Consider the following 26389-nt stretch of genomic DNA (forward strand, 5'->3'; position numbering starts at 1 on the left):
CTTTCGTTTTCGTTAGAGAAATATATAAATAAAAATAAAATGTCACATGATAAATTACTTAGGGTAACGTTACAGATATTGAACCTGTTTTTATTTTACAAAGGAAACCTGTCCGGTCTATCAATAATCTTGGACCTAAAGACTCCCTTGGGGATATTTAACAAAGTGGGAAACAAAGATTGTAGTGTTATGTACATATATTCAAAGTAAAATCGATCACTTTGATAGAATCAGTTATAATCATTGTACGAGCCGAAATGGCCCAGTGGTTAGAACGCGTGCATCTTAACCGATGATTTCGGGTTCAAACCCAGGCAAGCACCACTGAATTTCATGTGCTTAATTTGTGTTTATTATTCGTCTCGTGCTCGGCAGTGAAGGAAAATATGGTGAGGAAACCTGCATGTGTCTAATTTCAATGAAATTCTGCCACATGTGTATTCCACCAACCAGCATTGGAGCAGCGTGGTAGAATATGCTCCAAACCTTCTCGTCAAAGGTAGAGGAGGCCTTAGCCTAGCAGTGGGAAATTTACAGGCTGCTAATGAACACCAGACGTAAGGTTATGTTTATAATGCCAATTTTCCGACTCCGTAGTCATCGTTTCTATAATAAAATTCATAAATTCAAATTATTATATTATTAATTTTATTAATAAATGATATAAAAATAATATAATGATATAAAGTAAAGAACCGGTGGTAACTTTACTTTATATCATTCTGTAAATGACGATTCAATGGTGCATGTGAAGTTCTACTTGAATAAAGTATATTTTGATTTTGAGCAAAAAATGAAATAAAACCATTCGTAAATTGTAATTTAAAATAAATTTTGTTCGCTATATTTTATTATATTTGTATCTTTACTGGATAAAATTTTCACTATTTAATTAATTGTAATTGTCAAATCCAATTATTAATTAATCGTTATTAAATTGAAGTTCTAGGAATTTGCTAACTGTAGTTGAGTGGTTGTCATCATTTGTCTTTTAATAACCGTTTAATCGAGAAGTTGGATTGGTTGCTCGGTTGCGAAACTTGGCGTCCTTCTTAAACTTTAGAATATAGAATTATTTGAATTTAATTTTAAAATATTAATTATTATCACCATTTTGTATTTTCTTCCTTTTTGTTCATACAATTCGTGATGTAATTTAAAAGTTGTGCCTTTTGCTTTTGTTTTTTGAAAGATAGAGCTGATGATGAATTTGGAAATGTCACTGTTGCTGTCAAGATATTCGCTACTGGGTATACAAACTGTATGGGTATAAGAAGAATCAGGCAGAGTCTTCTACGACTCGCCTACCCGCGTGGTGATGCTTTAGAGGCGACTGTGGCCGACCGCTATCGCAAAAAACCATTACATTTTGTAAATGAAAAAAATATTTGAAAACAGTGGAAAGCACTTCCCCAGTTTCAGTCACCGTTTGATATCCTGATAACATATCAGCGTTATCAATTGGTCTTTGTATTTCTCTTTATTATTTTATTTATGTGTAATTTTACTTTTAAATATGAAATATTATTATTATAAAATAATACTCATTGATTGTCCAACGTATCGAAACGGGAACATTGCAGACATATATCCAATAACAACGAATTGAATAAAGAATCAAATACACTTGTGCATCCGAGCTTAGCGTAAGCGATGCGAGGTTTCATATTCTATAAAGCTACCTACGGTAGTGCGATCAAAGTCACTTTGTCGTTCATATGTATATTATAGTAGTAACAGTACTTAAAGTCTTTATAAAATATTTATTGTAACGTATTCGTGATTAAACAGGAACATTAAAGTCTCATGCAACTAATAGCTATTAAGAATTCGGAACAATGTCTGTGGAACAACCAGAACATCTCGTCAGCCCGGGCTCTTTTTATACGAATACTTTATATGGTATTAAGCTATTTTTATATATCGTTTTTATTGGTACTTAACTTATGTATTTATATTTACATTTATTTATTAGTTTTAGTTATAGATTAATGTTATTTTATTTCACAGCACGACACGTCTGATATTCTATGAGCTATACACCGTTGATTGCCTGGAAGAGATTGCTTTGTAGCGATTAGGTTGTCAAAATTGTACGCCTCTTTTATTTGGACTGTACCCATGTTTTATTTGTTAATTTATCTTTGTTGTGTACAATAAAGTATGACGTAAAGTATTAAAGGAAATTGTTCATTATATTTTATAAATTTTTATTTATTGTTTAAATAGGAAGTAAGCGCTCGAATTAGGCGATTTGTAGGGTACAAAATAATTTGAAGGAATTCACTATTTTTAGGGTTTTTATAAGTGGGGTGGGTAAGGAGAAGTGCTTGATAGTAGCTAAACTTACGTATGTTTACTTATTAATAAATATTATTACAAGTATTTTTCCCCTAAAACCTGCAATTTCGATTACGATTATTAATAACACAACTGAAAACAATTGAATAGCAAAATTCATATCAATGTACATATTGTCTAATAATAATGATGATTAGATCGTCTCGTTGCCGAACAAAAGTCTTAAAGAGATAGTTTTAATCTGACTTTAGACTACCATGTTTTCCTTCACATTCGAGCAGGCGATTAGAGTTAGGATTCCACTCTCCGAGATTCGAATTAGCGACTCTCAATCCCAACCAAGTGTCCTATACTTTATCAACTCAGTTATTATACAATGAAATGAGTTTATAATTTATACGATCTTATTATTTTTCTAATAATGTGTCTGGTTAAGGTGTTTTTTTGTATTAATTGAAATCCACTAACATATTTTTCAAACAAGCCCTTTTTATTTTAATAACAGAAACAAAAACAGAGAAATCAAAACCATAGTTCTGGAAATTTCTACAACTATTTATGAAAATGTGATAAACAATATGACGTGTTAAAATAACAGTGTTAACATCACCAGACAGTAAATATTTAAATAAATGACGTTATGCCTCTAAAAACTTTGAATTCGTCTTTGGGGGATGGGGGCAGAAATGAGACTGCATTGTGGGGGGTTACTTCGATGGACCTGGATGTGTTTTACAACCCTGACGTGGTGATAATAGTATTGTACGTGGTAGTGCTGACCGCTTCGCTGTCTGCTAATACTCTGCTCATATTCATCGTGATCAAGTTCCAATACATGAGAAGGTAAGTCTATTTATTCTATCAACATTTGTTACTCATATTGTATAGCGTCTCCGTAAAGCTTTTAACAGTATAACAATAAAATGTCCATATCACTTGGTTTACACACACAAGTAAAGTATATGTATATATATTAAACAGTGAAAACAATATTAATGTAAATGTCTAAATTTGTTACGAAAATTTTGGTAGGAAAACAGTGCTCAACTCTGGGTCCCTTGTGGTAATAGGTCTAGGTCAAGAATCATCTTACATTGTCAATAACAATATGTTTTGAGTCGAAGGAACATTGAGCGAGTGGATTGCTCAATGCGCCTTCGACTCAAAACATAGCAATATGAAGTACTGCTGTTCGACGGTAAAATAAATATTGGGTGGATATGCCTCAATAACCTCGGCAGCCCTTTTTATTTTTTTTATTTTTTTCTCTCTGGAAAATCGCGTTACGCGCTTCCCCCACGTGATGGAAAGTGGGAGGGTGTGTGGAACTCCCCGGAGCCCTGGACGCCGAGTGCGCCCAGGTACGCCGGGTTTACCCACTAAAAAACCAGCGGTACCCTCTCCGTCTTTCGGCGGGTGCCACTGGATCCGTGGATCACCGTGACGCCCTGACGGTCGGCCCGCCTATGCGGGCCTCCAACACCTAAAGGGGGTTCTCGGGGTACTGAGACCCTCCCTAGTCCCTGCGACGCCTATTAGGGCGGGGGGAGAAGGTGCGCGTAGCGCTTCTTCCTCCTCCCCGGTCGTCTTCGGCGGAGCGGGTCTGCAGCGGCATCCTCTTCCCGCTCCCGCTCCGCGGCTTCCTTCTGTGACATCACATTTTCGCAGAAGGAGCGCATCTCCGACCAGCAGGTCTCGCTACCGAGCATTTCTTTGACGATGCTCGGCGGCGAGAGGTCTCCGCCCATAGTCGCCGCCAGGGTGTGCCTCTGGGGCCCTCACGCGGCACACTCACTCAGGGTGTCACACACGCGTGGCAGGAGGGTTACACCTCCCGCCGCGCTATTCCGTGCAGGTACTTACCGAAGCATCCGTGCTCGGTAAGTACTTGTGTCATCCTGAAGGTGAGTGTGCCCTTCTTCTTCTCGACCCAGCGACTCAAGTGGGGACGGATCGCCTCAAACCCAGGCAAGCACCAGTAAAGTTTCATGTGCTTATTTTGATTTTATTATTCATCTCGTCCTCGATGGTGAAGGAAAACGCCGTTAGGAAACCTGCATGTGTCTAATTTTAAGTATCTCCTAACCTACTCCTCAAAATATACGAATATATATAAATAGATATCATTATTATAAGCTTCACACTAAAATTAATAGAATTTTCTTCAGACGTACCGGGTCGTTTGATAAAGTTAAGTGCGTAATACACCTACAGTACATTCATTCATTCGTCATTCATACATTATGTCCCCAGTCACTTTCAGTTGTAAATGTAGGCTCAGTAAGGGTCGTATGTCGTACAAAATGTAAAATTAATTCCTTACAAACCTTAAGCCAATCTTATAATAAATCTCTAGTAATTGAATTTTGGTAATACCATTAATTAATCAAATGAATGTGTGATAAGGTCGTTACTAACTTCATAAATGCAAAAATAACTCTGTCTGTCTGTCTGTCTGACTGTTGCTCTTTCGAGAACAGACTGAACCGAATTTAATGAAATTCGGTGAGAAGCAAGTTTGAATCGCAAGAAACGACAGGATATATCTAGCACCTGACGACCAACCGCTTAAACGCGGATTTTTCATATAAATTGTTATTAAAATATATAGATATTAATCGAGCATATAATCTTATTTCATTTTTATATTTTGTTTATAATAATTTCCATATCTTTCTCTGTTATATTGAACTAGTAATATTTACGCGCACGTTGCAGCAGCTCTGGAGTGCTTCTCCTACTGGATTGCTTTATAAATACCATTATTTCAGGTTGAAAGTTGGTACTGAAATATAATACACTTCTATATTAAGTATTTTTTCTATAGTGAAAGAATTACCAAAATCAGTTCAGTAGTTTCAGCGTTTATCGATTACAAACAAACAAATCTTTCCTCTTTTTAATATACTAGCGACCCGCCCCCAACTTTACACGGGTGCAATTTATTAATAAAAAAAAAATGACATGATATAAATATAACTCATACCTTAGCAATAAGGAATAATATAGCTTAGCTAGCGTAGTAACGAGGGGAAAAAATCCCTCGTAGTCATACACATACATTTTTACTTTGAAGGATTAGTAGCCTATTAGACGCGACTAAAATGCGACACAACACTTCTGGGTAGTGACTTTGTTAATATGTTCACTAGAAGTAGTACAATTTCAAATGCTCAATTGAGAGAAATTAATTTAAAATACTCTATAGAATTTAATGTAAAATTTTCAAGGTTGAATTTGTGTGTTCGGTTACTAAGCCTTTTATTTATGAAGCCATGATATTCATGACAATAAAATTTAGATCTTCGATGAACTAATTCTGTCCAATCTTCATAATTTGTATTATTCGTAAATTTATTTATTAAGCACAAGCTGTTACCCGCGGCTTTGTTCGCGTAGAATATGAATATATTTACAAATTAACTTAAAATATTACGTTAATGTATGACCTCTTTGTATACCACATTGGTGTGTATTTCATCCCTTAAGGTAGAATATTCAGAAATGCTTAATTACGTATCCCTTATTTCACCCCCTCAGAGGTAGAATATCAAGAAACGCTTAAATACGTATGTATATACTCATTTATAATCAGTAGCCCATAAATAAAGTTTCATACTTCTAACTTTAAAAATTTCGGACTTCTAGACTGACCTATTAAATGACAACCCCTATTAAATCCCTTAGAGATAATTTCTAATAATACGAATTTAATCATTTTTAATCAATATGCCAAAAATAAAGTTTCATGTTTTTAACTTAAAAAATGACTGACTTCCATAAAAACTTTCAACCATTATTTCACCCCTTAGTGGTAGATTATCTAGAAACGCTTAAATACGTATCTACTCATTTTTATCATTATCCCAAAAATAAAGTTTCATGTTTCTATCTTAAAAAATGACGGACTTCTGTACAAACTTTCAACCCTTATTTCACCCCCGTAGGGGTAGAATATGCAGAAACACAAATAAGTATCTACTCCTTTTTAATCAGTATCCCAAAAATAAAGTTTCATGACCCTAACTTAAAAAATTACGAACTTCCATACTAACGTTCAACTCCTATTTCACCCCTTTGGGGGTAGAATTTCCAAAATTCGCTCCTTAGCGGGTGTCATGATATGTTAGTTTATAAGTGTACAGCCTAAAATATAAGTTTTATGCTTCTAGTTCTAAAAATGACAATACTTTCAACAACTTACAACCTTTCATCCCCCGTTTCAATCCCCTTTACAGCACTATTTTCCAAATAAAAATAGTAGTCTGTGTCCTTTCTCAGGCTCTAGACTATTTTTGTACCAAATTTAATTTAAATAGGTCCAGTAGTTTTGGCGTGAAAGCGAGACAGACAGACAGACAGAGCTACTTTCGCATTTATAATATTAGTATGGATTTTAATTTGAATAAAATATGAATAAAATATTTAATCACTACCAAAATAACTAATACCTATTTTAACAAAAGGAATCTAAAAATAAATTATCAAAGACTAAAAGTCGCGCTGATAAGCACGGTTTGTTAATATCAATTAAGTATTGTCTGTCAATAAGTTCGAACGCTGTGAACGTCTATTCCGATATATGTATGAGTATATGCTGTTGTGGGATATTTTTTATATAATTTTAAGGAGAACATTTCGGTCATACATGATTTCTGTGTAACTTTAACTATTAAGGTTGTACACGCGACGAAAACTTAAAAAATGGAGTAACTTCTCCCGTTTTCCCAACATTTCCATTCTCTGCTCTGCTCCTATTGATTGTAGAGTGATGAAAAGTATACTATAACCAGCTCAGGAGTATGAAAGATAATTGTACCAAGTTTCGTTAAAATCCGTCGAGTAGTTTTTGTTTCTATAACGATTATACAGACAGACAGACGGACGGACAGACAGACAAAAATTTTACTGATTGCATTTTTGCCATCAGTATCGATCCCTAATCACCCCCTGATAGTTATTTTGGAAATATATTTCTATATTTTATTATATAAGTCTACATTAATCTTACGAACGCATAAATTTGTCTTCTTCTTTATTTAACAGTAAATTATTACGTTTTTATTCCAGGTCGAAGATTACTTTGAATATTGTTGCTTATTACTTTTTAAATCTTCCGTGTTTAAATCGACTACGGCAGATATAAATATGGTTTTGTATTTGTGTAAGATAATTTTAGTTATAAATCTAAAAAGTGTTTTTGATAAACTTTTGTGTCATCCAAAGGAAAACGATTTCATGGAAATGTATAACTCTTAGTTTATTGATATTGACAATAAACACCGGTATTTGAGCAAGTACATACATTTTTGGTGGCTTTCTTTACATAGAATTGACACAGTGACAATATTCATTACTTTAATAAATTCAAGATTGATATTCAAAGAACGTTTCCAAGTACATTTAAATAAATAATAACAATAATTTGGTTGTTACTGTAATGCTAAGAAATATATCCTTCAGCTGTGGTATATATGGTCCCTCATTAAGATACCAGATAAGATTATTTAGTCTCTGAATTATACGTACGAGTAGGTTATTTATGATAGTTGAAGTATAGGTACCATTTGGCTGGACCGATACACTCAACGTCCAGACTAATATATACATACATAAATACATACATTAGCAGCAGCCTGTAAATTTCCCACTGCTGGGCTAAGGCCTCCACTCCCTTTGAGCAGAAGGTTTGGAGCATATTCCACCACGCTGCTCCAATGCGGGTTGGTGGAATTCATATGTGGCAGAATTTCGTTGAAATTAGACACATGCAGGTTTCCTCACGATGTTTTCCTTCACTGCCGAGCACGAGATGAATTATAAACACAAATTAAGCACATGAAAATTCAGTGGCGTCTGCCTGGGTTCGAACTCGAAATCATCGGTTAAGATGCACGCGGTCTAACCACTGGGCCATCTCGGCTCAGACTAATATGATGGATGTATATTGATAGTTTTTCTTAATACGCGCTATTTATCGTTTCTTTCAGTGTCAGTATCAGAATACTCATTAAAAATGAACGGTTTATATTTCAATATAACTTTTCATTCCGGACTTAAAAAGGCATGATCGTGACCAATACCCGAGTATATTTATCGTAGTAATCTCAGCAAATCTCAGTCCGGGTTCATATGAATTTATTGACAAAGTTTATAGGCTGTTTAACTTCATGACAGGATACTCAGGAAGGAAACAACGATCAACAACGTTAAACAATCTGACAACATTGAGCAAGATTTAGGACGGATATAAATTTAACGCAGGTGCAAAATAAATAAGTTTAAAAATTGTTTTTCGCAGATGATTAAAGATTTTATATCAATAATATTCCATTGATAAGTATAATTTAAAGTACGTAGGTAAAATAAGATAATATACAAAAGCCGAAGATTAAATTAAGAACCGCGTTAGGAAATCTACATATGACGGAAGAAATTCTGTAGCGTAATAAAATAATATGAACAATATCTTTTTTTTTATTTACATTTCATCAATCATATCGATATTTTTTTAATTTATAAAATGTTAGATCGTTAATTACATCTCTAGCATGAAGTATTGCGTACTATATAAATAAAAAAAGACAATAATTACGACTAATAAGTTTAGAAGACAAAATGATTACTTACGAAACGAATCGCTCAGAGTGGATGTCCTGATTTAATCTGCGTGGTTACATCACTATAAGTCTCCGTAAAACTATTCATTACCCTGAGCTCATTACCGTCCTAATATATTTCGACTGCTCAAACAAGTGAGATTAACTGGTATTATGTGCACTCATTCATAATCCAGATGAAAATAATCGCAAAATTGTTAATAAGATTATAAGTACTAATAATAACGGGGGTTTTTTAGTCGAACTATATTTTTTTTGGACTTAAATATGGAATAATACCTGTCCTAGTGTTGGGTAAACTCTTTTCTTTTCCTCTTATGAGAGAGATTTGTGTTCTACTGCGGAATAAAAATGTATAAGGAATTCACTCATCACATTCACTTGTAATAATAATTATCCTTCACCCAAAAATATGTAAGAACTGAGTTGCTTTCCCCGGAGCAGAAGCCAGTTCTAAAAACGTCAATATGTCATTGACGCCCTTGTACGTTACTTATACAAATTAATAATAATAAATAATCTGATCTGCGAGTATCCATAATTGTTTATTGGACCTCTAATAAGCACTACCACAAGTTTATTATGTATTCTTCCATACTAAAGAAATATACCATGTTTGCGTTTACAAAAAAATATTAATGCGTTTATTAGGATGAAAGGTAAATCAAGAAAATACGTCCAGTACTGTTTAAAATCCTAAGAGGATCGCCACGCCATCGCATCGCAACCCTAATAACAATGATTCACTTAAGTGTTTTAGTTTTTATATTACGCCGTTACACGTGGGCATAGATTATTGAGTACGTTTTACTTTCACCGACGTATGTTCGGTTCACGTTATAGCCGTTAAAAAATACTGAAACTTAAATTTAGTTCAGAGCTGGTCATTTGTAAATCACTTTACGTAAAAAATAAATCTTCTCGTTTTTGATCTCTGCGATTGTTTTTACAAAGAAGTGATGAAAAGCTTTACGTTTTCGATTGCTGAAGTTTTAAAAGATTTAAAAGTCAAGATGTAGCTTAGAAAATCGTATTAATGTACGTTAAACTGTAGTGTATTTATTCAAGAAATTCCGCAACGAAATTACCTTTTAATAGTACGTATTTTGTAAGATCGCTATATTGAAATTAGCTCTTATATGCTCTGATCTAGATATTATTATTAAAAAACTTATGTAAATTCAAGGAAATATGTGCTCGTACAGAAATTCCACCTAAATTTATATTGTGATATGTATAATACTTTGGACATGTATTGTTTGTTTTGGTAAATGTACGATCTGGCATGAGAGGCGTATTATATATTTTGATGTACTGTGATGCGTTTTAAAGATTCTGTCTCAAATCAAAGACACAATATTACAAGCAAAAATCGCAGCGGAAAACGCTGGAACAAACAGGCGCGCAAATATCTTGAAAATGTCTTTAATTGCAAAATATGAATTTATTTCGCTTGCAATTGAAACGCTTAGACATTTGAGTAATACAACAAAACATTTCGTGAAACATATATTTTCTTATTTTAATATTGCCTTTACTGGTTATAGGAAGCCTGGTTCATATTTTGCTGAGAGAATTGGTATTACGATTCAATTTCTATCTCTAAAGTTTTTTTTTTTATATGATTTGTATACACTTATTTAAGTGTTTAATGTAAATAATTCTTTATTAAAAATCACAAAATAAATGACTTAACATATTGAAATAATATAAAAAAATATATATATTATTTAAAAAATCTATTTTCCCCTTTGCGGTATGGGCCAATGACTCACCGTTCAGAGCCAGAAAAGAAGGCAAACAGAAATTCTAAGATCTTAAGACAGGGGTAGCGAGAAACCAAAACTCCGTCTCCGCCTTAGCAATGACGTTTTTGAAGGACCTAGACGCAGAGTTATATTCCTTTCTGAATGCGCTAACATTTAAATCAGGAGACGCCGATGCGTTAGCCCAGGCTTGGTAGTGTTCGTGCTGTCGTCGTGCCGCCGTTGTGCAGAAGCGAACTAATCAAGGCTGGGACTTGTTACTGATGGGCACTGTAGAATGCGGAATGAACTGTTCCATACCCTGAAGCACCACATCGGCGACAGAGTCAGCAACGTTGGATCATCCGGATCAGCGGATATTGTTAATTATCTAATTAGGAATGTATTTAATTGTCTTACCATCATATCTTTATAGTAATTTAAATTAATAAAACTCCTCATATTTTATATAGCCAATAAAAGAAAAAAATCTCCAAAAATATTTTAATACATCTATAAACTTCATCACTCCTCATTTGTTTTGATTACAAAATTATGGTTATCCTATCTGTTTTTATAGATTTTTTTATTTCTCAATTCTCTGTATGTTATATAATATCCTACGATTAGAGCCAATAATTTTATATGATGATTTCAAACTAATTAATGATATAAAAAGGAATTTCGCTATACAATCCAAGATATTAGTTAGCTAGAAGCTACGCAGTAATTACTAGCGAGCAGTGGCTTGGATAACCTCCAAATATGGTGGGAAGTGTTCTAAAGCTTAGGAGCTTATAGGTAGGAACATTTGCATTTAAAGTAACGTTTATAAATTTTTGTGTAGGTAGGTACATAGAAAATACATTTAAATTAAGTATTATCAAGTGTATATATTATATATATATGTATATAATAATAATAATTATTACATGCTGTTGAATATTCTATAAATATAAATAGAAATATTGGACAACATCACATACATTATATATACATATATGTACATATTTATTTATAGTTCTACTTATAGTATATATACATATTCTATTTTTTGTTACGTCTATTATTATTATTATTATGTTATTATTCTATTTTTTTTTGTTAATAACTAATCACAATATAGTGCGCAGTCTCACACCAAAGGTACATATACAGACACACACACTAACTTATATAACTAAGTTCGTAATGAAGGAATTGACGCTCGCAACAAACAGCTAACGCCAGTTTGGGATTCAGAGCTAACATAAACTCGTAATTACTGTGTATTTCAATAAATATATTTTTATTTAATTTAATTTAATTTAAATTGTATAGGTTAAGTTTTATTACCACAGAACCCAAAATCGATTTCAAAACTGAATAAGAGTTGTCAGTACAATGTCAATTAGATAAGTTGCGTAGTTACGTATAAAAAAGAAATTTCGATAACTCGAAACTCACTTCTTAATTATAATGGATAACCTCGAAGTATATTAATATATTTAACACAATATATATATTAAATCATAAATAATAACAAATCTTATTTTATGTGTTTAAGGTATTTTGGCTTATATTCATATAAATTATAAGCATAACACATTTATAATAATTTACCTCTTGAAATCATAACCATAAACCAATAGGAGAGGACGTTCAGCTGTGCGAGGAATATTATTCAATATAAGATTATATAGATGATAAAAAAGCGTGGAGCTAATACTTGTTGACTTCCAGACAGAATGAACTATATACATATATAATTGTATTTAACTAACATGAAAGAGTAACTATTGAGTTTCTTGCCGGTTCTTCTCGGTAGAATCTGCATTCCGAACCGGTGGTAGCTTTACTTAATATAGTTTGTTAAATGACGATTCAAAACTGCTCGAAAAAGCCTACTTAAATAAAGTATATTTTGATTTTGTGACGTTTCGTATTCGAACGTATAATAATTGAGTTTTTGGCATGGTAGTGATTTCGTGAAAAGGGACGGAAGTGCGTAAGAGGAAGCGCGCGCTATTTGACTATTGAGCGCTCACGGTGCTTGAGTTGGCCGTCAGATGGTACCAGCCCATTTTCCGAGAGTATATATTGTTAATTTGGTTATTACTAAAGGGACGTCACATTATATGCGATAAAATCTCGTAATTTTTTTTATCCACCAGTACCTATACTGTGTTTAAAGTACAGGTGAATAAGATATTGTTTGATTTAGTCGTAGATAGTCCTATATAGAGAATTACAGTATAGTATAGTCATAGACAGTTGATATGAGTGGAGTCTAAATTATCTGCTTTTATTGTACCTTTTTGGTATTTACTTGATTTTACATGATAAAAAATTATCTTTATTAATATTTTACTACTGGCAACACTGAGACTACGGGATCATTATAAACGTAATGCCTTCCGTTTTTTCACTATTAGTCCTATCTTCACTGTCCTTGTAAATATAAAATAGCTTGCTTGTGATAATGTTTTATTTGAATATATGAATTACCGTTACATATTTATTATATGTATTGGTCCTCTGCATTTTGCTTCGCACCACAATCCTTACCTGTTCCTATTTCTTACGTACCGTTACCATAAAATTATATTGAGTTTGTTTTCGTTGAACTTTAAAAATCAGTTTTAATGCGAATTTCAGTACAAATTTTATATTTTTTCCGGAAACGTTTCTAGAGCTGACTCGAATAGTTTAGCATTGCAAGCGTTCTTTCGTATTTAGTTTGTTTTCTTAACTTGCATGCCAAGTTGTGGCGATCTAAATAGATAAACAGCATTCTGTTAAACTTCGGTATAAGTTTTCAATACGGTGTGACAGTTAAAAGATTTATGCAAATATCTTTGGCATTATATATGCCTGTTTGACTTTAACATATGCTTAGCTGTTTATATTGTTATGGACTTTATGAAGAAAAATGAAAATGTTGCTGACATTTTTCTTGATTTTTCCTTAAAGAGAAAATTTGAGCTTAAATCCGTCATACGACTTCAACATTTTATAGTTGATCAGTGTGGCTTTTGAAAAGGTAATATTTTATAATGTTTTGTATATACTAATGATAAAAATACGAAAGTAAGTATGTCTGTCTAACTGTTAGTCTTCCACGGCTAAACCACTGGACCCTTTAGGAATATAGGCTAGGGCACAGGCTATTTTCTGCCTAGCACCTAGCAACCGATCCGAAAAACACGAGCGAAGTTGTAGGTGACGACTAGTGCCTTTATAAAAATAAAAAGCGTTGATTCTTATTCTACACGTTCACGTATAGAAATAAAGAGGCTTTCCCGGTACCTATATGGGCGTTAGGTATGAAATTATGAATATTCGTCTCGACAAATATATTCATATAACAACAGATCATTCAAAATAAGATTAAATATGTACAATAATAAATATAACTTCCTTCCTCTATTCTTTATGGTCGAAAAATGTTGAAAGGTTTTCTTGCAAAGAAAATTCGTTTGAAAGAAATTGTCTTTTTGAACACGATACGTAATCCATTATAGATTATTCCGTCTCCTGGGCATGAATATAATTAAATGAAACCTTTTTCCTTTTACATTTGTGAAAACAATTCACACGTACGTAATATGTCTTTCGAAATCGGTCAAATGTTACACATACGAGTAAATATACAAACTGTTAAAATAAAGCTGTATTTTTCGCAAATTGTAAATAAAGAAAAAAAAACTTCCTATAAGTAACGAAAAAATTTAATGCCGTAAACAATTCAAATAGTTTTTTTTTTAGGTGTTACTATTCACTTTTTTTATTTAAACCTAAAAAAAAATTAAATATTGTAATAATATCATAGAACGTTATTTAAATTCCCTTCTATGTGAGTGGGGAACAATTTCCTCATGAACTGCGTAAACATTGTTAATTACTTATCAAGCTCAACTTAGCAAGTTTCATACTCTACACATTGAATAATAATTTATCTCGAACGTTTTGCTAATATCGCAAAATTATTTCGTATCGAAATTTAGTGGAATAGTTCTCAAATTGCCAATAATTTGTATGAGGAAGTTGCAGATTTGCTTAATAATGTTTTGTAAAGAATATATCAGCTCAATATTCTTATCCAAATAAACAACTTACATGTACTCTGAACACACATTTTCTCAGTTTTGGATATATAATACTAGCGACCCGCCCCGGCTTCGCATGGGTGCAATGGATCAGCATTGCACCCATTCGAAGCTAAATATACTACAGAATGTCTTACAGCGTTTACAGTTTTTCAGTTATTAGACAATACAAACCGCTATGTCCCTGAGTTTTATATTGATATATTGATTATTGATAAGGATTAATGCTGTATTGCTTTAAATCGCTTCGAAAATACGCCATTATTTCTCGTAAAAAGTTAAGGATAAAAAATTGTTATTATCTCTTAAGGATAGCCTGCAATAATACAATCGCGGCCTTTTTGAAGACCTTTTTAAGATGAACATTAATGTAGTACATTATTTTGATTAATCTCGTAGGGTTCAGCCAGCATTTGCAATTTAAGCGCAGAAATGTGTTTCTTTACATCACTTCAGAAACCTCTAAAATTATCAGCGTTTCTCTACTATATCGTGCGTGTATTATACATATAAACCTTCCTCTTTAATCAGACTATCTATTAAAAAAACACACATCAAAATCCGTTGTGTAATTTTAAAGATCTATGCATACATCGGGACAGACAGCGGTAAGCACCTTTATTTTTACTATGTAATGAAGCGAGCTAAATATTTTGTATATTACATTAATTAGTCGCGATTATGTCTTTTATTTGACGTTTCGGAAGACTTGAAATGTTTAATAAAAAAATAATAGATAATATACGTTTCAATAACCTCATAAGCATAATCAAGACAAACATACAAATTTATAAGTGAATAATTTTACACAAATCATACATAATATGAAAAGTTTTTTACACTTTAATAGGTAATTCCAAAAATATATGATCTTAAATTAATGATTCTACAGCTATAAAGTCAACGTATTAAATATTAACAGTGATTTAGGAGCCATTTATTTCAACATTAATTATTAAAAATATGTTATACATATCTCTGTCGGCGGCGGGTTTATAGTTCAATCGTAAATAATTTATTTTACTAATAATATAAACGCGAAGGTTCGGATGGATGAAGATTTGTTCAATTCAGTTCAGAACGACGAGTTCTCGAGTGGCGACATGGAGCGGAAGACGCAGCGTGGGTGGTTCGACGATCCGGTGAAGGTCGCGGGAAGCCGCTGGTTGCGGGCTGTATAAGAGCGGCCGTTGTGGCGATGTTTGGAGAAGGCCTATGTCCAGCAGTGGACGTCATTCGGCTGAGAGATGATTATGAGATGAGTTTAGAACGGCTGAACGAATTTGAATGAAATTTGGCACTGAGATAGATTATAGTCTGCAACACTACATAGGAACCTCATAAAAGCTTACCTTAGTACAAATTACTACTATTTATATTTATACACATAATGATTTAAAGGAAATTCTAATGGACCAAGTCATTTGGTATATCTGGTGGTTGAACAGTAGTAGGTAGTTTACAAAACATTTACATGGGTCAGATTATGAGAACAGTCAGATCGTATAATATAAGATACCTATACAAAAGTGTATAATTATCTTATGTATCTGTAGTATGTAGCTGGTATTGCAGATTGCCTTGTATAATTGGATACGAAATTGAAAAGTCACTGGACTAGCGACGCTGGTCGCTTCTATTCATAATAATAAAAAATGAAGCCTTTTTTATGTTCTCGGTAAGTCGAAGCGACGAAAAATTAATAATTTACTGATTATTGATTAGTAAGCACTATATGCAAAATTGCTTTGAATTATTAAAGATTATAAAAGACAAAGCAGTATAATATATGTTGATTCTGGCATTCATGGAGAAAATAAATGAATTCTACGATAATATTGTCCTTCTTTAAATCACAGGTTGATGTGATGAATTACGTCATAGTGACGTCATATATTACTTTCAAGCTGTCTGTATCTGCGCCCATGTTAACATGAATAATATATTTACTTAATTTACAATTAATGCTTATAAAATACCTATAACAATTTATTCTGGAACCCGATTGCAGCGCCAACTACTGGGTCTAATATAAACCATGCAGGGACATTCTCAAAGACACGCAAATCTGTCCCGTCATTTAGAAGAATTCAGTGACACACACTTAAATAATTACGATAAGATAAAGTATAAAATTATAAGAAGACTATAAGAACAAACTATTACAAAAAAATTAAGTCGCAGACAAACTATTTTATACTTGAAAAATATTACAATATTCAAAAACTTAATTGCTAATGCTGTTATCTGCAATACAAAAAGGTTTCTTTAAAGAGTTTTCAAGTTGGACGTGCGCCAAAATCATTGTTTAGTAATTTGGCAAGTATCGCAATAATTATATTTAAACTTTAAAGTTTATTTCAAAATAACTTATTAGTGTGAAGACAGACACATTACCATTAATATAATAACATGTAGGTAGTTCGCAAAAATTAATTATCAGAGCTATCCTTAATTTATAATGAAGAGATTGTATAAGTTGACGCGCGTGTTTGAAAGGATTTATAATAATAATAATAATAGCCTTTATTTCAGACAGTATTTCAATTTCGGTTTTTTTTTATTTATTTTTTTTGTTATATTTAATTTCTCTAACACTTACAATACTACTTACTACATTGCTTATATTTTCGCTTAACTTAATGCAACGACAATTCTGTCTGTATTCCCCTTAATGGCAAAAGCCTCTTCCAACTTCCTCCATTCCTCTCTCTCATTAGCAACTCTCATCCATGTACCTCCTGCTACAGCTTCGATATCGACCACCCACCTTCTATGTCCTATGGTCTACCTCTTTCCCTTTTATTGTGGCCAGTAAACCAGTTCATTATTGATTTTGACCATTTTTCCTTTCCTCTAATTGTGTGTCCTGTCCATTTCCATTTTAACTTTCTAATCGTTTTTATAACGTATTTTGTTTTCGTCTGTTTCTTTATTGTTTCAGTTCTTATTTTGTCGGATAGTCTTTTCCCCATCTTATCATACTTCTTTCAAAGGATTTATAGTCCACCTTAAAATACGTTTTTTATTAGATAGCCTTTTTTAACGTATCCTAGGAAGACTGACCAGTAAATGGTTCACCTAATTGTCAATTTTACCTTCGCCTATAAATATGAGCATTATAACAAGAAATATATACCACTCTAAATATCGTCAGCTCACCGAACAATGGATTCATTGATGGAGAACATCTTGAGATTTAAATAAATTTCTCCTTAAAGTAGCCTGTAAATTTTCGATTGCTGGGCTAAAGCCTCCTCATCCTTTGAGAAGAAGTATATTTAGATACACATGCAAGTTTCCTCACGATGTTTTCCTTCACCGCCGACCACGAGGTGAATTATAAACACAAAGTAAGCACTTAAAAATTCAGTCGTGCTTTCCTGTGTTTGAACCTGTAATCATCAGTTAAGTTGTATGTGTTCTAAACCCTCGGCCAACTCGGCCCATTTCTATTCTAAAATTTACATTTTAGAAACATTTTTTTACATACATTACTCTGATCCCAATGTAAGTAGCTAAAGCACTTGTGTTATGGAGAATCGGAAGTAACGACGGTACCACAAACACCCAGACCCAAGAAAACATAGAAAACATAATGAACTCTTTCTACATCCACTCGGACGGGATCCAAATATTCTTATCATATGTCAAATTATTTTTTCGTCCCATTTGCCGTCGAAACACTTGGCCGTTGAAGTAGTAGTCGCCTTATTGCCTTCACTGGTGACAGGAGGGCTGGTGGTTGAATTGCGATTCAACGGGGAAATGCTGCTAGCATTCTTGCCACCATTCCACGCGGTCAAGATTTATACAGTAATTATTTTTAATTCATATTTGTACATAAGGACTTAATATTAATAATTCATATGTTAGTATGAAATATCGATACGAAAATATTTTATTTTTTTTACAACAATAAGTTGTAGACCCGGTACTATTAACGGTACGGAAGTTCCTCGCAATATGGCTTGACAACCTTATTTAGGAAAAACCTCAAGCTCCATATGTTAGTCCGTTGCGGTTTAATGTTTATTCTATACGAGGATCTACATAAATTGTATTAACGCCTCGGTTCGATCTAGTTTCGTGTTACTCACAAAGGACTTAAACATTATTTAAGTACTAGAAACTTACCCCGACTTTGCATGCAATTAATTTAAGCCAATTATTTGACAGCCCATTTCGGGCAATGACTGACATACCATAAAGGTATTCCATTTTTAGGTTTGTTAGAGAAAAAATAGCTATCGCTATATAATATAAATATAATTTATACCTTATAATACCAAATAGATGGCCCAGTGGTTAAAACGCGTGCATCTGAACCGATGATTTCGGGTTCAAACCCAGGCAGGCACCATTGAATTTTCATGTGCTTAATTTGTGTTTATAATTCATCTTGTGCTCGGTGGTGAAGGAAAACATCGTGAGGAAACCTGCATGTGTCTAATTTCGACGAAATGCTGCCACATGTGTATTCCACCAACCCGCACTGGAGCAGCGTGGTGGAATATGCTCCAAACCTTCTCCTCAAAGGGAGGAGGCCTTAGCCCATCAGTGGGAAATTTACAGGCTACTAATGTAATAACAAATAATAATGTTGCTATCTCCCAATGACTTGGATCATTAGCCCCAGAGATAACCTCCTACGTACAAACGACCAAATTATACCTGTTCATAATATTTTTTGTTTTGTGCAAAACCATTTTTTATAAATATCGCTGTTAAATAATCTTTATTTTATTCAATATTCGTATTTAAACCCAAAAAAAATTGAATTGCTGGGTGTTGGCACGCCATGTGCTGATACTTCATAGAGATTTCGTACTATACCCAATATGTCTTACCATACGAGAATGGAATATTTCCGTCTATTATTTTATGCTGAAAAAAATTGTCTTCCTAACACACTTTCTAAAAAAATGTCTGTAATAAAAATTACAAATAAAACGCAAAAATAATGATAATTTTGTTACAATTCTAACCAACGGGTGGTTATTTACGTATGAAATTGAAGAGTTTCTCGCAGTTGTTTGTAGTGAAATAAAAAACATAAACCAAAAAAATAAAAGAATTATAAAAAAATATCAACGTTGAAACAATCTTTGAAATAAGTACTCGAGGCGAGAGAATAAAACGGATACTTCTCTTACATGCTTGAAGTTTTCAATATTACTTCTTATTTCAGTAAGAGCAGGTGCATAATATGCTGCTATTTATAATATTATCATGTCCACATTATCACGAAGCTGTATGATTGTAAGATTAATGTAAGGAAAAAATAAATATAAAGCGGTTTATATGCAGACAGACACAGATGCATTACTATTTTCAACTAGTATTTGTGTATTTCATCTTTATTTCTAACTTCTTGTTGTCCACAGTTGAAAGGGGGGGGGGGACACGTGGTTGGTTATTGATGACCCTATGTTCTTTTAAGTTCCCCTGAAAACGTGTATGCAGAATTCCATTATGAGGTTAAGCGTAATAAACATTTACTTGGTTTGGTGCGTTTGGGTAGGTAGCAACTATTTATACGATTGTATAGCGCCAAACAGAAGAACTCAGTAGTGTTGTGTTCCGGCTATTTTTTATAGTTAATATTTCTTACAGCGTCATTGTCTATGTTCTGTGGTAACCACTTACCGTTATGTACTATCAGACTTCATTTGCCCTTTCGCTTTTCTATTTCATAAAAAAAAAAAATCAAATAAGCAAACAATCTCTTGCGTTTATAATATGACCTATAGTTAAGCTTTAAAGAACAATAAAATTGACCAATACCTACAGTTTTCAACGTACCTATCGAATTTCCGCACGCCCACAGATGTCTATTTTAGAATCGTTCAATGTGTGCTACGACATGGTGACTAACGGACGCATCTAGTCTAGAACGAGTTGATTGTTTATGTTAGTATCAAAATAGCGCGCGAGATTGAAACTGCCATTATTTTTCATTCAATAAAAGCTCTAACAATGTCCCTTTTTAAAATGTATATATATTTAATATAGTATTAAAATACGTTGCGAAAATTGGAAAAATTTTGACGTTTAGAGAGCGAACGAGCGATGAATCCCCTAGTTCCTATTTTACTTTCAAATGTATATTTAAATTAAACTCTAAAAGGATAGGCAATTTGATGAAAAAAGAATAATTAAAACCGCTTCACAATCAACGTTTCCGAAGATATCGAGTACATAATACAGCACGACAAACAGTGACATTTCTTCGATGATTCCATGCTTATTATATATCAATATGTGAATGACGTATACTTTCTTCAAATCTGAATGGGTTTATCCTTGATCTTGTTTGTCGAGAAGATTTTTATAATCTTTTTCTGCTTTTATTATTTTTTTCTGATTTTATGTGAATGTTAGATCGTATAAAAAAACTCTATTTGCTGAGGGTCATTAATTTAATTACAATTAAATGACACTTTTTAATATTATATAACTTTGTATGAGAGGGTCATTACGTGTCATGGCAATTTTATCATTGACGTTAAGGCCTCAATTATATACGAATGAAAATTAATAATAATTACTGTACTATGCTTATTGTTATATATAATATTAAGAAACTAAATAATTAATGCATAAAAAAATAGAGTTAATTATTGTAGGCGTTCGGACACCATGTGAACAGTATCCACTGTTGACTGTACTGTTCTGTACTGTATGCAAAACAAATTATTACAGAGAATGTATATAATTTTATTTGCGTATAAAATTGGAATAATATGCGAGCGAGAGGTATGACTAAGTGCCGCTATTTTATTTTAATATATTTTTCATTACATTTGTAGTAAAAGGCGGGTATATCGGCAAAGTTAATAGGCAAAGTCCTCATTTATATATGAAGGTGAGCATGAAATAATTGTAGCATAATACCCGCTTGTTACCAAGTGACTTTCGGTTAGGGTCTATTAAATGTTAAACTCATGACGTAATTTAAAGATATCGTTATAAATTTGGAAATTATGATAGTTGGCAGTTGGCAGTTGAATACAATTTATCGAAGAATTAAAAAAAATATGGCTCTGCAAATTTGGCAGAGCTGTGCTAAGGCCTTCTCTATTTTTAAAGGGGTTTTGGGACTCTACTTAATTGCGGATTGGTTGATACACTCGTGACAGAATTTAATACGAAATGTGTAATTTTACTCACGATATTTTCCCTCACCGTCGAGCGAACTATTCATTAAGAATATGACATAATCAGATTATGAAACTAGACGGTTTGCTCGGGTGACTCCACTATTTTACAAGATTTTATTGTTCTTAATATCATTTGTTAATTTTATAAAACATCGCCGTCATATACAGTTCAAGTTAGCTTGATCTTTTTGACAGACGGGCTAGTGAAAATATAACATATATAACAGTCGATGGAACAATGGAATGCGTAATTCAAATTAGAATTCAATTTTTTTTTACCTTATTTTTCTAAAAAGAGTTAAACCAGCTAAACCACTAGCCAATAAAACCCCAACCAAAAGGAACCCTGTTCGTAATAATAACTTAACAATGATCTTTAATAATGGTTTCTTGTTATCGATGTTTGTAACAGCTACTGCCTGTTATCGTGTCCCTAGCGTCCGACCGATGTAACATTGTACAAGCGTCTATTATTTTCAGTGTTTCTATTTAAATTATACTTTGAAGCAATATAAAGTCTTAAAATTTTCGGATAGCGCTCGAATCTTTAGAGACCTTTGTATTATATGTAATTTTTTAAATATTTTTACAATTTTTAAAATCATTAAATTAAGAAAATAATATATTCGTCATTGCAAAGTTATGTTGATCAGAAAAAAATATCATATAGCTATCTTGTACGGGGTATAGTTTATATTCAACGTTTCACGAATGATATATGAGGTGGAACACGCACCTTATGAGATACCAGGACCTTTGAGGCATTTATATATATTTATTTTGAGGAGTCACTGCGATTGAACTTGCTTCTCTATATGGACATATAAAATTTGCTCTACATATAGATTATCTATATCTCTGTATGTATATATCTTAAAAAATGTATAGTTTACATATTTAGTTTATATTTTATAGAAAGAAATGAATAAATAAATCTTTAAATATATTCCTGTTCGGTAAGACGATCAATTTTATTGAATCCTTAAAGAGAACCTAACTACTACTTATTTAAAACTTTCTCAAAGGCATATTATAGCCGACCGTAACTTGATACAGTTTCAAGTTGGACGTGTAAAAAACCCTTTTTGTATGAATAATTTTGCGATTTCGGAATATTATTCAATAGACAAAGTTGGCAATATTCGTATTTATTTCGTAATAGTCCGTAATGTTTAGTAAGGTTTTAGTGATATTGATATACATTAATTTTTTATTTCATATATCTAATAAATATTATTTTTCTTTCAATTATTAATTTTAATTTCAATTTATAGTAGAAGAATAGCTAAATGGGTAAAAGTGCAAAATCATATAACGTATCTATTGTATGCCGAGTCGGAAGAGCTATTTAATTTATCATCTAGAGATTCGTTATTACGATCGAACGGAAATGCCTTTGCTATTACAAATGGTCTTGATTTTGTATAGCAGCTGTTTTCAATTTTAATTGGCTTTTTTGTTAAAATTCTTTAATTGGCATAGATATATTTAAGTTTTTGATTTAAGTAAAGTGTTAAAATGGGGTTTCGTAAATTCCACAAATCTCTAAAAATATTAAAATCTAAACCCTTAATTATCACAATACACTCTTGTCTGTCTGTCCGCCAGCACAGACATTTTACTAAGTCGAAAGAAAAATGCAGTTGGGATATGACACTGTAGCTATCTATGCTAATATTATAAAGAGGTACAATTTATTTGTTTGTATTATGTCGGGGGTAATATCTAGAACTAATGATTCAATTAAAAAAAACACTGGTTAACTACATTATTCTATAGGTAAAAAATCAAAAATTGCACCCGCGTGAAGCCGGGGCGTTTCCCTAGTAATATATAAAAATTATAAAAACTATTAAAATGAGGTATAGTCGTTTATTTTTTTAAATACGTATAATGCTTTTTTTTAATAGCTCCTATAGAACGGAGGACGAACGAATATAATATTTAACGAACGAACTAGTATAATATTTAATTTTAATTAAAAATAACAAGATAGGTAACTTTTGTGGCTAAAGTTACAGCTGAATAGAGTTAAATTTTGCCTATGAAATATTATTTTTATTAGATATAGAAAAATCTGCTTCATCTGCATTTCATTGGAGTTTAAACTCTTTGCAATTTTTTAAACTTTATTCTAGTACGAGTTTCCGATCGCATGTGAGTGGTTGAAGTAAAAATTCATAGTCATCGGTTAAATATGTAGTTAAGACGTGACGTAGGAATTATAATCATTTTCTCATTTATAATATTAGTTAAAATTATAGCGGTATTATTTTATATCGTAATTTGGCCGAAGATAGTTAATACCTTACTTTATTATATACCAAATCATACTTGGCGGTAAATATGTGGATGGACAAAAAAAATTCGAAATGAGATCTAAAATAGTGGGCTGAGAAATAATGGGTAGTAGAGTAATTTGGAGTACCGCTCATTAATAATTAATATTGTGAGTTAATTAGTTTTATGATTTGACTTGTGTTGACGTGGTATGTATACTAATCTGTCAAGCGACCCTACCTTTATCAACTAGTTGCAGAATTTGAGGTAGAATGATTGATGATGTCGTATAATGATAAACTAAGTATTTTGATGAATTATACATAATATATATAAAATGAAATAATAATTGCACGATTCTGTAAACTTTACTTATAATAAAAACTTTATAATTGAATAAAATAAATTGACATTTAATGAAAGATAATAAATTTCAATTAAATATCAAATAAAGCAACGTTTAAGAAACGGTAGAAAAACAAATATAACATTCTCAGAACTACTAAATCGATGTATTAAATGTCATGACATTTGTAACACAATATCAACTAAACCATTTCGATGCTGAAGGGTTTGAGTTATTGTCACAAAAGTATATGATGTGTGCGTTGAAATACGCTCAGTTGTAAGCGATCGTTTCGAATTCGTTTCATATCTTACGTCACGATGTAATCGAGGGAAGTGGTTTTAGAAGTGTCTTAGATGCGATTTGGAGGATCTGTGTGGGAAATTGTTAGTTGAAATTATATAAAATAAAAACGATTAAACTTTTAATTGCAATATTTTATTTTGGTTCATAATCGATTTGATGTATGTATCAATTATTATTAATAAGGGATTTGTCCTTTAAGTTGGTAAATTCGTTTCGTCATCATCATCATCATCATCATCATCATGATCAGCCTGTATTATTCCACTGATGGACGTAGGACTGAGTCCGATCTTCGGCCCTTCTTATCCTTGTGCTACCGGTCACCTTCCATTCATCATCGCTCCACTGTGCCGCAGGGCGTCTTACGCGTCGCGTCTTACTACGCTTGCCGATTCGCGGTCTCCACTCTAGAACCTTTTTGCTCCAAGGGCTATTGGTTCTTCTACAGATGTGACCGGCCCACTGCCACTTCAGCTGGCTAATCTTTGGCGTATCTCTGAAGGATAAAATCCGGAATTAGGACATCCGACAGAAAATTTGTTTAATTATGTCAAAACTAGTTGTCGCCCGCGGCTTCGCTCGCGTTCTAGCGGTTGGTTGTCATGCGTTAAGCACAAAAAGTAGCCTATGTCCTTCCTTGGAGTTCAAGTTTGCTTCATACAAAATTTCATCAAATTCCGTTGATCGGTTTGGCAGTGAAAGAGCGACAGACAGACAGACAGATTTACTTTCATAGATGTGGGAATTTCCGACAGCTAAAAATAAACCTTTCTATTATGCCTAGATTTGCAACTTATTCTAATAATTAATCTTAATCGCTGGTTGTTGGATATACGTACATGTACGTGGGATGTGGATGAATATAATCTCACAGTTGTAACTCACCTGAGATGAATAACAAACATACATTTAAAATGGGAAACCTAATAATGCTTACTCAGATTTGCAAGCGACAGTCAACCGAGCTCCAACCGTTCTTACACTTTGAACTTCTTAATTTAAAAAAGTTGCATTACTTTTTTGACATGTACAATATCTGGCGTGAAATTGAAAAAGTTCTAACGTCAAAAATAATCAATTGAATAAGGAGGTTACATGGTTTATTTATCAGGTCTTTTCAGTCGCGATGACGTTAGAAGCGTGTTTACGCGGCCGTAAATGCAACGTAATAGCTGTCAACGCTTTACATTAAAGCGTTATGTATTTAAATTATATCATTTATTTACTTTTGATACATTCACATATATATGACATGGTTTACATTATTTAATTGCATTTAAATTACGTTTTAAAGTGAAAATAGCTGAAAAAGCGATACGACATAAGTGATCTACTTAATTATATTTTAAAATGATTTGCTGATGTACAACGCATGGCCCTAGCGGTGGGTATAGAATTATGTCATAAAATTTTCCTTATCTGTCATGGTTAATCTCCTAAAGAAAATTATATATTTGGAAATCGGTCAGGCCTAAGCCTGTAATAGTAGAAGTAAAATGTTTAAAATGATTTTTTTTTTTCAAAGTTTGAGTGAGGCATG

The 26389-nt window shown here is 32.7% G+C and overlaps 1 protein-coding gene across 2 annotated transcripts in view; it reads left to right on the top strand.

Moving 5' to 3' along the window:
- The first annotated feature begins 2890 nt into the window (after positions 1-2890).
- Positions 2891-26389, top strand: part of LOC135193308 (neuropeptide FF receptor 1-like) — a 127450-nt gene continuing 103951 nt past the window's right edge. For both annotated transcript variants that reach the window (XM_064215052.1, XM_064215053.1), the window contains exon 1: positions 2891-3144. In XM_064215052.1, the coding sequence (XP_064071122.1) occupies positions 2942-3144 (203 nt within the window). In that variant the 5' untranslated portion in view covers positions 2891-2941. The remainder of the gene's footprint in view (positions 3145-26389) is intronic.

Source organism: Vanessa tameamea, chromosome 6 (genome assembly GCF_037043105.1).
Source record: "Vanessa tameamea isolate UH-Manoa-2023 chromosome 6, ilVanTame1 primary haplotype, whole genome shotgun sequence".
Lineage (NCBI taxonomy): Eukaryota > Metazoa > Arthropoda > Insecta > Lepidoptera > Nymphalidae > Vanessa > Vanessa tameamea.